This window comes from Microtus ochrogaster, unplaced genomic scaffold, assembly GCF_000317375.1.
Source record: "Microtus ochrogaster isolate Prairie Vole_2 unplaced genomic scaffold, MicOch1.0 UNK86, whole genome shotgun sequence".
Classification (NCBI taxonomy): Eukaryota; Metazoa; Chordata; class Mammalia; order Rodentia; family Cricetidae; genus Microtus; species Microtus ochrogaster.
The window spans coordinates 1,406,526-1,420,099 of NW_004949184.1; the positions used below are offsets into that span (position 1 = coordinate 1,406,526).

General features: G+C 43.2%; 1 protein-coding gene across 2 annotated transcripts in view; it reads left to right on the plus strand.

Annotated features, from left to right (window-relative positions):
• Pcyt1b (phosphate cytidylyltransferase 1, choline, beta) overlaps positions 1 to 13,574 on the plus strand; it is a 70,819-nt gene that overhangs the window by 16,617 nt on the left and 40,628 nt on the right. The window contains exons 1-2 of one of the 2 annotated variants that reach the window (XM_013355011.2): positions 9,912 to 10,126; positions 10,888 to 10,987. In XM_013355011.2, the coding sequence (XP_013210465.1) occupies positions 10,070 to 10,126; positions 10,888 to 10,987 (157 nt within the window). In that variant the 5' untranslated portion in view covers positions 9,912 to 10,069. Of the gene's footprint in view, positions 1 to 9,911; positions 10,127 to 10,887; positions 10,988 to 13,574 lie in introns of those variants that run through there. The other variant, XM_005370715.3, reaches the window with a different exon arrangement.

A 13,574-nucleotide genomic window follows, 5' to 3' on the forward strand; every position in this document is an offset into this window, starting at 1 on the left:
CCCGCACACCGGGGCAATACGGTATCTCACCCCAGATCTGCAGAGGGCTGTGATTACTAGTCTGACTTAGATGCATGTGCCTAGACACTCACTTTATTTTGTTTTGTTTTTTTTTAATTTTTGTGGTTTGGTTTTGTTTTTGAGATGAGGTCTTACTCTGTATCCTCGGCTATCCTGGAACTCTTTGTGTAACCCAGGATGGCCTCAAACATACAGATATACAACAGCTTCTGCCTCTCAAGCTGGGATTAAAGTCATGCACCACCACACACAACTGCTCTAATTTTTATGCTTTTAAAAACCAAACTATCGAACTCACCCCCATCCCCCATGCCGTCTTCTCCAATGACTCCCACATCCCCTTCAGCATGTTTCCCTCTTAACTTCATGAGCTTTTTTATTTTTAAGCTCACTGAGTTCACTTAGTACTTACTGCCTGTGTGGACATGGGCATGGGACCATTTACTGAAGCATAAATAGGCTCTTAGGTGCTGCATCCCTGAAGAAAACCAATTCCCCATCTCCCCGCAGCCATTAACTGTCAATAGCTCCTCAGGTAGTGGTGGTACTTTGGGACTCCCTCCCTGATCCAGTTCGTGCCAGGACTTTATCTGCCTTGATTTTGCACAGCTCTGTGCATGAGCGCACAGCCACGGTGTGTTCATAACTACAACCCTCAGATGTCCAGATGACTGCAATGAAGTAGCTGTGTGGGTTTTCCCTTAATGGAGCTCTTACACGGCAAATCTAAATAAAGTTGCAAATGCATTTTTAAAAGATATTTCAGGTAACTCTTTAACTGTGTTATGTTGTTTTGCTTTTAAACAGTTTCAGCCTACTTATTCCCAACAATAGAAAAATGGGCAAAGGATAGGTTATTCTCAGAAGAAAATACAAATGGCTAATAAACATTTGAAAGATGTTCAATCTTTCTTCTAATCAAAATAATGCAAATTGAAGCAGCATGATGCCATTTTTGGTCTATAAAATTGACAAAGTGAGATGGCATTTTTTTCATCCATTGCAATGTGAGTGTAAATAATTCAGCTTTTGTAGAAGGTAATTTACCAATATATGTTAAAACATTTTTAAAATGTTTATCTTCAAAATGTTTACAGCATTGATCTGAATAATTTAGCTTCAAGGCATCTATCCAAATAAAATAATCAGAGATTCACAATTATGTTTAGAATGTTACTTTAATTAAGAAAAAAATTAAAATTAATCCTCAAAATAAGGAAATATTTATGGTTTTGTGGCTTTTCTTTTCTTCCCTTTTCTCTCGTCATTTTCTTTTTGTTTTTGTTTTTCAAGACAGGGTTTCTCTGTGTAACAGCCCTACCTGTCCTGGAACTTGCTTTGTAGACCAGGCTGTCCTCAAATTCACAGAGATCCTCCTGCCTCTGCCTCCCAAGTGCTGGGATCAATGGCTTGTGCCACCAATGCCCGGCTTGACTTTTCTTTTTTTAAAGATTTATTTTATTTTTACTTATGTGTATGTGTGCATGTCTGTGTATGAGTGTGTGCATGTGTACGCACAAGTGTCCGTGGAATCCAGAAGACGCTATCCAATTTCCTGCATCTGGAGCTACAGGCTGCTGTGAATTGTCTGATGTGGGTGCTAGGAACTGAGCTTGGGTCCTCTGCCAAGAGCAGGCTGCAGTTTTAAACACTGAGCCATCTCTCCGGCTCTATTTATGATTTTCCTATTCAGTGTAATATTTTATTGCCTTCCAAATTAGTGAGGTTGAAAATTATTTAAGTGATATAAGAAAATTATGATTTTGCTGGGTGGTAAAGGGCTTATACAGTGAAATTCTTAAGTTGTTACTATGTAATATGGTATACCAGAAAGGCTGAAACGAAACCTAAAAAGTATTAGCAGCAGTTGACTCCAGAAAACAGAATTATTGAAGACTTGTTTTCTTCTCTTAGCTTTCCCTAGTTTTCTAAAATGTATATTATGATGATAAGAGATTCTTATAGCATACTGTTAATATGTGTGCTTCCTTCCTGAGTTTCCTGCCTATTTCTGTCTTTATCGTAATCACTTTTTTCCAGTTATCATTCAACAAGTGTTTGTTAAGGGTCTACTTCATCAGGTACTGCACTGGGGAAATGGCAGAGCAAGTCCTTGCTTTCTTGGAGTTTCCATAATGGTGGGGAAAGACTGGCTACAAATTTAGTGTCCCCTCATTTGCCAACTCGAACCCCTCTTCTACCTGCACTCATGCTTCTAAGTGTTATAATGTGAATTTATTCTAGTTACTCTTACTATCACTTATATTTAGTCATATTCCTATTCCCAAACTTCAGACTTGTACATACAGGCCTGACATCCCTACCTACCTGGAGATCTAACAGGAATATCAAAGTGAGGGAGAACAGAACCCCAAATCTTCGAATTGGTCCTCCCACAGATTTCCTCTTCTAGTGCCTTTCCTATCCAGAGAATGGCAACCCAGGTGCTCCAGTTCTTCTGCCCAGTTACTTTGGAATCATCCTAGCTCCCCATCAAATTTAATTTATCCAAAATCTGTGTAAACTCTGATTTCTTATTACCTCTACTGCACTGGTTTTGTTTCTACCTTAGATCTCTTAACAGTTTATTCTCAACTTGGCTGCTAAAGTGTGGTACTGCATGCCTGTAATCGCAACATAGGAGAAGCTAAGGAAAGAGAATCAAGAATTCAGGCCATCACCAGATAAATAGTGAGTTCAAGACCAGCCTGAGGTACATAAACCTTGTCTCAAAAAGAGCACAAAGACCAGAGACTAAATAGATGACTCATTGGGAAAGAGTGCTTGCTGTACAAACATGAGAGCTCTGGTTTTGATTCCAGCACCCGTGTTAAAACTAGCAAGCAAACAAAAGCAGATGTTGTTACATGCATGCATAGAATCCAGTACCTTAGTAGGGAGAAATAGGAGGATTACTAGGACTTGTTAGCTGCCAGCTTCAGTTTCAGTGAGAGACCCCAGCTAAAAGAAAAAAAGGCAGAATGTTAGAGAACAGTGGACATGCTCCTCTGACCTCCAGATACGCAGCACAGGATGTTAGGGGACAGTGGACATGCTCTTCTGACCTCCAGATACACAGCACAGGATGCTAGAGAACAGTGGAATGCTCCTCTGACCTCCGGATACACAGCACAGGATGTTAGGGGACAGTGGACATGCTCCTCTGACCTCCAGATACACAGCACAGGTGTGCACACACACACACCTCCACACGTACGCCACACTCACACACCTACATAAACAAAAAGATCAGGTCATGCTTGCTTGCTTCCTTCTTCTTTCTCCTCCTTTTCTAGCGGGAATTGAACCTAAACTCTTGTCCTCCCTAGGCAAACGCTACAACTAAGCTACTTCCTAAGCCTTTTCTTACTTTTGTTTGGAGACAAGGTCCCACTAAATGGGCCAGGCTAGCTTTGAACTCACTTTAGCCCAGGCAGATCTTGACCTTCAGCCTCCAGTAACCGAGATTCCAGGCCTCCCATTTTTCTTTCTATCTCACTTGCTCCTGAGCTCCCTTTTGCCTTTCCTCACCTTATTTTTACATAGCATATGATCACCACTTAACACGCTAGATATTTTATGCTATTTTCATTGTTTATCATTACTGAACTCTATTTTGGGCTGTTGTGCCTCTGCTGTGATCTCAGAATCCACAACACTACTTACACACAAGTATTACTCAAGTGCTATAAAATGTTGGGCAAATAAATAATGGGTAGATATTATGACAGTGATTTAAATCCTTCAGAAGCACAAACGAGTTCTAAAACTTCCCTATACATAGGAATTATATCAGCTAGTTTGTAGATAATAGGTTAATAGCTCTTCTTTCCTATAAGACCTGCTCCTCTATATTCAGGATAACTGACCCTTGATTAAATTAGCTGCAACTCTGAAATCACAGAGGAGGAAATACTTTAAATTTATTTTATATCTTGTAAATTGCATGACTATGTTCTGGTCATAAGAACAAAGCAAAATAGCAGCATGTATTTTCTCTCTAGAGAGGTAATTAAGTGTCTGAGGTTTTCCTAGGCTAAGTTGTACTTTCTATGATGACAAGAATGTTCTCTGTCTACACTGCCCAATATCACTACTGGCCATATGTGGTTACTGAAAACTTCAAATGTGGCTAGCATGACTGAGATTCTGTTTTAAATTTTGTTTCATTTTAAGTATCCTGTTAGTTTAAATAGTCACATGTGAACAATGGCATAATCATGCCAGTATAATTTTTATATATTTCTGTATCACTCTTTCCCCGCTTTTTATCATAAAATAATATTATACAGTATTAACATGGATTTATTCTGTGTATGGATTTTCAATTTGCATTCAGTGAACTATCTTAGGGATAGTTCCTTGTTGACACATATATATCTGCTTCACTCTTTGCAATGGTGCCTATTACTTCTTAATATGTATACACTATACTTAACAGAATGAGAAAATGTATACTTCTTGGTGTTGAGCCATATTCTGGGCCTCATTAGCCTCCACTCCATGGGATTCTACTGGTAAGCTGTCTGACGTAGGCGTCTCCATAATCAATGATCCAATTCAAAAATCTAGTGACTTGTGTATGTCAGACCTCTGGTCAACTGTTAGGTGTTTTGTTTTCTTTCTTTTCCATCTTCAAAAAAGACTTCAAACTGTTGTGATTAATTAAATATGGGTTTAAAATTATGTTCAGAGATGAGAAAATAGAATTTTTTATGAAGTCTTCTTTTAATTCTCAATTTGCGGTTCTCAATCTGCTGTCAGTCAATGATGCACAATGCATAAGTACAGGTACTTTGTGTCATTTTTTTACACTTGAGTAATAGCTGTATTGTACACTTAATAGCTCTCTCTATATATATGTGTGCATGTATGTCTGTGTTCATGTGCAAGAGCATGTGCACACAAGTGCATATACACACACCTGCACATGCCCTAGCTACCCTTGAACTTCTATTTGACCTAGTCTGGCTGGGAACTCATGAGCCTCCTGAATACTCTTGAATACTCTCTTCTATACAAGTCTCAGTCAAGGAGATTCTACACAAGCAATGTCCACGATACAATATCCTTCCCTTAGAAAGCCTTTTGGGAGTATGGTTTTTTATGACCCTGTGGTATAGTTTACATAACTGGAACATGTGATGAAAGGGAAGCATTTTCACAAGCAATGATTGGGTATTTTGAAATCTTAAATTGAGCAGGAAGAACTTTGACTGTGGCCTAGCACCAAGTCTATGGTCTCACAAGGCCCTTGTACGTGTGAGGTTCAGCACACTGGGCCAGGGCTCCTTATTCCTTGAAAGTCCTCACTCTTATGCTGAACAGCAATCTCCTGTGTCTCTCCAGCTTTCAGCTTGGCCCACGCTTCTCCAGGGAGGCATGAGCTATGGTTCCAATGGCCCCCACTATTCTAGTCACTTGATTTCTAAGATTTGTATGTTGACAAGAATGGGACTTTGGTTCCAGCTATGAAATGACTGAAAGCTGTGTGTGCCTCTTTAGCTACGCTCTTCTGCTCTTCTGAAAGGGCCGCTCTTCACTGTGGTGGATTGCTGCCGGGAGTCACTTCTCTTTCCTGCCTTTATTTGTTCCTTCTTTTAAATCTACCTTCCAGACAATCATGCATCTCTTAGCTGTGTAGTTTGTGCTAATAAACAGTAGAAAACAGAATCTGGGTGCCTTAGAGTTGGTCCAAGATGAGGCTCACAAAGGCTACATGCGAGACATCTGCCATGCTTCTCTAAGTTGGGGTAAAAACATCGGCCACATGCATTTACTCCTTCAGTTGATTGCTGAGGCTTGCCCTTCCTGGTTATCAGGAGCTTCAGTATCTTCTCTATGAGGTCTCCTTGTCCTGTCTAAGAATCTTGAGCTTTTCCTTAGTTCAGAGAGAGCCAAAAAGACAACTGAGTGGCAAGGGTCTACCACTGCTGTTGCTTCTCGCCATCAGTCGGCATCACTGTTGAAGACAGGTCCTGTATAGTTCGTGGGAAACTGGACAAATCTTACAGAGCTGTTGTACAAACTAGTGAGCAAATTTGACCAATTTGACATTTTATATGAATCACTATGTATACAATCAAAGACTTAGTTGTTTTACTGTGTTATTGGGCCTGGCTTTTATGTCTTACCTATGTCAGGCCTATGTCTGGAATACATCAGGAGTACACTAGTAAGCTTTTGGGCTTTGGTAAATGCTGAGGAATAAATAGGGATGCTGGTCCTTTGTAGCCATCTAGATAGTTCAAGGGCCAGTTTGTCCCCATCCTCCCTCCTCCTAGGAGACCCACACATCTTATTTCCAATTGTTCTGAGGTTGGTCCATTGCTTTTACGTGGAGAAAACAAAACCTAATGAGCATTCCTTAGTAGACAAATGATTTGTTCTGCTCCTGAAAAGGGGTTTTTTAAAAAAAAGAAAAAGAAAAGAAAAAAATGTAGTCTGAAGTGTTCAGACTGAACAAATATTACTTGAAGTCACAGGAGGTAGCTGGTATTTGCCAGGCCCTCACTAAGTCTTGGTGAATATAGAGTTTAATCTATAAAATTAAAATCTGCAATTACCATTATTAATTCGTGGGTGTAGAGGTCATACTTGTACAGAACAACTTTGTGGAGGCAGTTCTCTCTGTCTCCCTTTCCGTGGGTTCTGGGAACTGTGAGCTTAGGTTACCAGACTTGCACAGAAGGTACTTTCCCCCACTAAGCCACCTCACTGTTCCTGTAGAGTGTTTAATGCTCAACCCAAGGGTTCTTCTGCATCACTTTGAAAGGCAATCTTCCGGGAAGCAGGGCTGCCACTTGTTTAGTTTTACATTGTCCCTGTTCCAAGCATAGTTGTCTTGTATATTACGGAACATAGGCCCTTTCCTTGGCAGCTGCTGTTGCAGGTGCTCCCCTGTGTGCATGCTGCACTTACAAGCACACCCTTGCACCGCACCTAGGATTCTGTCTGTCTTCCATCGCTTCAGGTCTCCCATTTCCCTGCTTCCAAGTCACAAGAATCAACAGCAAACTGCACAGTACCCAGAAACGCTATCTTCGTCTTTCAGTAAAGGTTATTTCAAAATTTTCTCTCTGTTTAAATGCCACACCTTCTTAATACACCTTCCTTATGCTATGACAATGCTTTGTCTAATAAGATTTGTGACCAGTACATAAAATATTTCTAAAGTCGTTTATTTTAGATCATCTGATAAAGATTCACTGTTTGTATAAACACATAAGTGAAATGACTATGTATGGTGGAATGCACATATAATCCAAACATTTGAAGAGTACAGCAGGAGGATTATGAGCTCCAGGTTAGTTTAGGCTATCTAGCAAGTTACAGCTAAGCTGGCCTAGAAAGATAGTAAGACTCTATCTTTAAAAATACCCACAATAGCAAAAACAAACCAGAAACAAGTAATGAATCCATTAATGGAAGATATTCCCATTTGGGTCTGGAGAGATAGCCCAGCAGTTAAGAGAACTTGCTGCTCTCCCAGGAGACCTAGGTTTGGTTTGCAGTGCCCTTGTCAGGAGGCTCACAATTACCTGTAACTCAGGTGCAGGAGATTGACTGCCCTCTCCTTGCTCCCGTGGGCTCCTACAAGCGTGTGGCTTATCCCCCCCCCCCACAGACATGGGCATGATGAGCACACGCACACGCACATAAAGACACTCATTTGCAACCACTTTACTACTTTGGGTTGTGTTGTCAGAAGGCACTCATTAGTCGTTTTTCTTGGTTGTATGGAGACCTACATTATCTACCGTTGTCTAGAGACACGTAGTGCTGTGTGTGGTTTACTGAGTAAGGACTAAAGACAGCAACTGCAGGGACAATAGAGTGGTAGAATGTGCCTATGAGCTCCGCTTCTCACAACAGTCGTGCGAGATAGTGACCCTTTCACAGATGAGACTGAATTCAGAGAAGTTAAAGAATTTGCTTTTAGAAACACACAAAGTCAAAGAACTTTCTCACCACACGTACAGCTAGCTCTAACAGGGCAATGTTGGGTTAGCCCTGACTTTCTGTGCCACAAGTATTGGACCCAAGAGTATACCTGCCACAGCTCCAAACAATTCTGGTTGTGACCTGATTTGAAAATATGAGCTTCCCCCACTAACCAGGAAATGTAATACTTGATTGGTTTTGTGCCTTCTTGTGCCAGGTGATTATGATAATTTGTTCTTTGTAACTGCTTTACTGAACACATCTTTTAAGAATTGTAATACCTGTTCTTCTTGTATAAAAACCCTAGTATGAGAGCTGCAAAATACACTCAGATTCAAACTGCAAAAAAAAAGAAAGAAAGAAAGAAAGAAAAGAAAATATGCGCTTAGCCCGACAGATTCTACTTTACAATTTTTTAAATGGTACTGGAGATGGTACCCAGGGCTTTGTTAGGCCACCTACCACCTACCACTGAGGAAGATTATAAATTCAAGGTCAGCCTGGGCTACCTGGCAAGCCCTTGTCCCAATACAAACAAACAAGCAAATAAATAAAACAGTCTTTGGGGGAACTTATGAAGGGAGCCATGTATAAGCTGAAGTTCTGGGGAATGGAAAGCAAGCAGAGACTTGACTGTGGTAGAAGGGTGTAGAGGGATGGAAATGGAGCAGAAAGCAGCCCATGCTCGAACAGCCAGGTTGGTGCAGAATTCTTGGCACACTGAGGCCACATTCTGCCTGCTCCCTCTTTCCACTTCTGTGCCTTAAAATAAGGCCCCATCTCTTACGCTACCTTTAGTGAGTGTTTTTAGCCGAAAGAGTCTAATTAGTGTGTGCACTCAGTAGGGGCTACGAAGGATATTTGAACACGAGTCTTACAAACACAGATGGAGCTCCTGTGCCACATTCCACATGTTTCTCTGGTCCTTTAAAGCCCACAAAGTCCCCTCACTGTATCTGAGGACAAAGAGATGGAATCACACTTCCCAATTCTTTTCCCCAAGTCTTGGTTTGCTCCCAGAGTCCTGAAGGACAGGTGGGAGGTTCGGAAGTCTCAGGCAGCTAACTGAGAGATCTCCAGACAAAACTACAGCAGGATTCCTACTGCAGAGCGGAAGGTGGTGTGAATGGGGTTATAGGATAGGGGCCAGGGCAGGGTTCTGTTCTTGTCAGTGTAGAGAACTTGTGTCTTGGAGAACATGGTCTCATCAAGAGCAAGGACTGACTTCCAGGCATGAAGGTACGTGCCTGCTAGCCCTGCACTCGGGAAGACCGGGCGTGGGGATTCTGAGTTCAAGGTCAGCTCGGGATATATAACCAGCCCAAGCCCCTATCTTTAAAAACCATTTTTTAAGGGCAAGGATAGGCTAGTCTTATCTGTACATCTAACCTCAGATTTTAGGATAGCACCTGACATCTATATGGGTGAATGAATGAGTGATTAAAGAAATATGAATGAGTGAATGGCAGAAGTAAGCCACATCCCCTGCTCGAATGTCTAGATCCGTCCTCAATCAAATCTTCCCAAGCTAAGGACTAGCACCTGTCTCCAGCTCTGATAAGCAATTCGTGCAGCGCTGTGCCTGGTGTTTACAGTGACTAGTGAACCTTGGCTAGGAAAACAAAACCAAAGCACCCAGGAAGATTTTAGTGGGGACTGTGGTAATGGCATAGCTCAAAGCCTGCAAATGGACAACTCTGGATTGCCCTGTTTACAAAAACACCACCCGCTTTGTCTTCCTCTGTCTGGAGAGAGTGAGGTTTTCATTTTAAGAGGCTGACTAAAAAATGCAGGGCCACTTCCTGGGCAAGCTTCCAAGTGACTACATCTTTCTCACAGCGTTCCCCAGAGCATCAGCCCAGGCTGCCTGGGGCGGGGCCTCTAGCCATTGGTAGCTGGGGAAGCTACCACAGGAGCAGTTATCTGCAGCCCGCCAGAATTGCTGTGCTTTTTGGCTCTCTCCGGTTGCAGCTATCAGCATTGGCCTTTGCATTGAAGAGACATCGGCATTTGTGATTGGCCAGGCTGGTGTGTGTGTGTGTGCGTGCGTGTGTGTGTGTGTGTGTGTGTGTGTGTGTGTGTCTGTGTGTGTGAATTACAGGAGATGTCGTGCCACGCTTCCGAATATGAGGCTCCTTTCAGCCGAGTGTCCCGGGTGTGGGTGAGTCTAAATATCTGAAGACTGCCCTTGTCGCTTGGAAGATGCTCAAAGCCGGGCATTATGATTTTCCAAGGGCATGACTTAGCATATTTCTTAATCCTACTGAGCCTCGGTTGCCTTTTCTGTAAAATAGGCCCAGGATGATGGTATCCTATGGAAGGATAGGACTGTGTACGCAGCATAGTGTGTTGGGAGGCCAGAAAGAGATGATGGCTCCAGGTCATCTCATCCAGCCCCTGGCATATGGTAGGCACTGCACAGCTCTAGGACTTCTTTTGATTTTATTTGTTCTTATTTTTTAAGACAGGGTCTTAGTCAGGTTGACCTTGAACTCTCCATCCTCCTGCCTCAGCCTCCTGAGTGTTGGGATTACGTGTGTGAGCCACCATGCCGGACTTGCTCTTAATATGCCTGATGCATCAGTTAAAGAGATGGGGGAAGGGACTGTGCCCACCCTTGGTTTCTAGGAACGCAATGTTGCTCTGGCAGGCCCGTCAGATGTATTCCACTACTTCCCTTAGCCCCTTGGGCCTCACTCCTTGAAGCCTGATCCATTGGGGGAATATTGAGGAACTCACTGTGATCCCCCTGTCTTGGCCTCTTGAGTTGAACACTTGAACGACAGGTGTGAGCCATCCTGGCCTGCTATGTTATTCTCGGTCATACCTATCTACCAAACAGCACGCTTCAAGGGAGGTTGATGGTGCGGAAGAATTATTTATCAGACAATACTCATTTCCCTTCTCTCTTTTCTCTTCTAGACCTTGACTGCACCGGCTCCTTTCGCAGATGAATCCAGCTGCCAGTGCCAAGCGCCTCATGAAAAACTAACCATTGCCCAGGCCCGCTTAGGAACACCAGGTGAGGCTGTTGTTCTCATTTTGCAAATGGGCTTCATCTTGACATTTGAAGTATCGCAAAGCATTATGTGAGCAGTGCTCACTTTCAGGGTGGAGTGATTCTAGCCCAGCACGAGGACTGTGCACTTTTATTAATGCTGAGGACCAGTTGGGGAATGGTCCCTTGTGACTGGTATCTCAGCACTGGGGAGACTGGAGCAGGAGAGCCACTGTGAGTTTGAGGCCACCATGGGTTATATAGTGACTATTCCAGAATATCCTGGGGTGCAGAGTGAGACCCCACTTTTAAAAAAATCAAAACAGCAATAGTTTGAATATAAATCAAAGTATCCCAGTCAAAAATGGGGGAGAATATAAATGCTTAAGCCCCGGCTCTGTCGTTTATGAATTCTACAGACTCGGGCAATTCATGAAAAAGATCTGGATTCATCTTCTCATTGGCAAAACAGGGGCAATGTCTTGCTCCATTGGTTTTTGGTGACAGGTAGATTCTTTTAAAAGTACCACTTTTCAAGGTGTTGAAGAACTAAGCCAGTATAATTGTAACTCTTCTGAAATGTCTTCATTTTACGTTTTAAGTGAGCCCTTAAAAAAAAAAGACAGTTCTTCTATAAGCTAGAAGTTTATAGCTCCACTCATCCCTTTCGCCAGTGTCAGAAGGCCAGTGGGGGAAGAGATGTAAAAGCAACCATAAATTACCATTTTCTGCTTCCCAAGGGCTTACGTGTTAATTAAAGAGCCAAGCCAATTAGACAGGAAGGAAAAGCCACAGGACAGCTTGATGGTAAGCGACAGCACAGAGACTGGCAGAGTCAAGTGGCCTGGAGAGGTGGGGCAAGACCTCAGGGAGGAAGCAGAAGCTAGCTGGTTCTTCTGGGAGATGTTTTGGGTCATGTCTACAGAAAGCAGAAAGTTATTCTGGGACAGGAGAATAGAAACAGTGTAGGAAAGCCCAAGAGACAGTTGTCTAGCAGTAAAGGTAGATCATTCCTTTGGTTAGGGTGGAGTGAAAAAGAGGACTAGGCAAGTGAGTTAGGCTTTGAGACATACGATGGCACAACAGAGCGAGCTCCTACCGCCACCACTGCAAAACCCACCAGCCTAAACTTAAAGGGATCAATGGGTAAGGGGCAGTGGATTATCTAATAGTAATTGCCATTTATTAAATATGTACAAGGTGCGAAGGTCTTCACGTGTCTCCTGCCATTTTCCTCTCCCAACTCAACATGGCCAGTGCTTTCAGTATTTCACACTTAAGGAAACGAAGGCTTAGCGAGTTTGTGCACTGCGCCAGGTATTTCTGCTGGTCAGTGCCAGGGCTTCTGAACACTGGAGCCTGCGGCAGAATCACCAGGAGCACTTGTGAACGTACACAGGGCTGCGACTCCCCACTGACTCTGTTCACATGGGGTGGGACCCAAGGAGCCGCAGTTCTAACAACTTCCCAGGTAATGATGCTCCTTGGGGAACACCTGTTGAGCAGTAGCACCGGGGATCGGCTCCAGAATGCTGTAGAGTTTGACCCTCTGAGCCACGACACTCTGCCTCCTTTCTAAGGGCACTCCTCAAAAGTGCTGAGGTCATTCATCCATTTTTATACTGAAGTGTGTAAAGAATCCCACAAAGGGGCTGGAGAGATGGCTCAGCAATAAGAGCTCTTCCAGGGGACCCAGGTTCAACTCCTAGCGCCCACATGGTAGCTCCTAACTGTCTATAACTCCAATCCCAGCGGATCTGATGTTCCCTTCTGACCTTCATGGGCACCTGCATGCACACGGTACACATACAGACAAGCAGGTGCACACACATAAATCCTATAATAAAAAATAATCCTTGAAGAAGGAGTTTCCCTAGTCTCCGTCATTCCTCTGACCTCAGACCAGGAATAAGGGGTGTCCACCTGCATCTTTAACAAACAGCCTGGAGGATACTTAAGTTGGCGCTTAGAGAGCACATACTGAGAAATACTGGCCCAGCAAAAAAATGTCAAATGAGTTTCAAAAGAAAATTCGGGTGTGTAGGCTTTATATCACTCTGATAAACTACCCGAGGAGGAGTTAGGAAGAGGAAAGATTTAGTTCGGCCTCACCTCCTTGTTTCCACTACCTCCCAAGAGAATTGTGGTCTGGGAACCAGGCTTTCAACAAACGAGCTATGTGGGCCATGAGGGTGGGGGCAGGAGAGGTGAAGAAAGACTCAAATGGAAACAACAACAGAATGGCAAACAGAATTGACCTGAAGTTAAAGGATAAGATTCAACTGTGAGCAGAAAAGGACCTTAAGTTTCTGTTCTACTTGATAGGCTGTCCTGTCCCCTATCTCCTCTAATCTTTGAAAAATCCCAGAAGACTAGAGAACTGGTGCATGTCATAACTGAGCAGACCTAGGACTTCCAATCCTTTTTGCCTCAAACCACCACTTTAGCCAGTCGAAGGGCCTTCCAGGTGAAGTGCCGACCTCAGCTAGCCTTGGGGCTGAATGAAAACAGGCTCAGGCCTGGCGCTGGAGGCCAAAGGTGTAGGCCTAAAGCTGTGTGGACACAGCAGAAAAACAATGCTTTCATTGTAACTGTTTGCTCTGCATTTTCA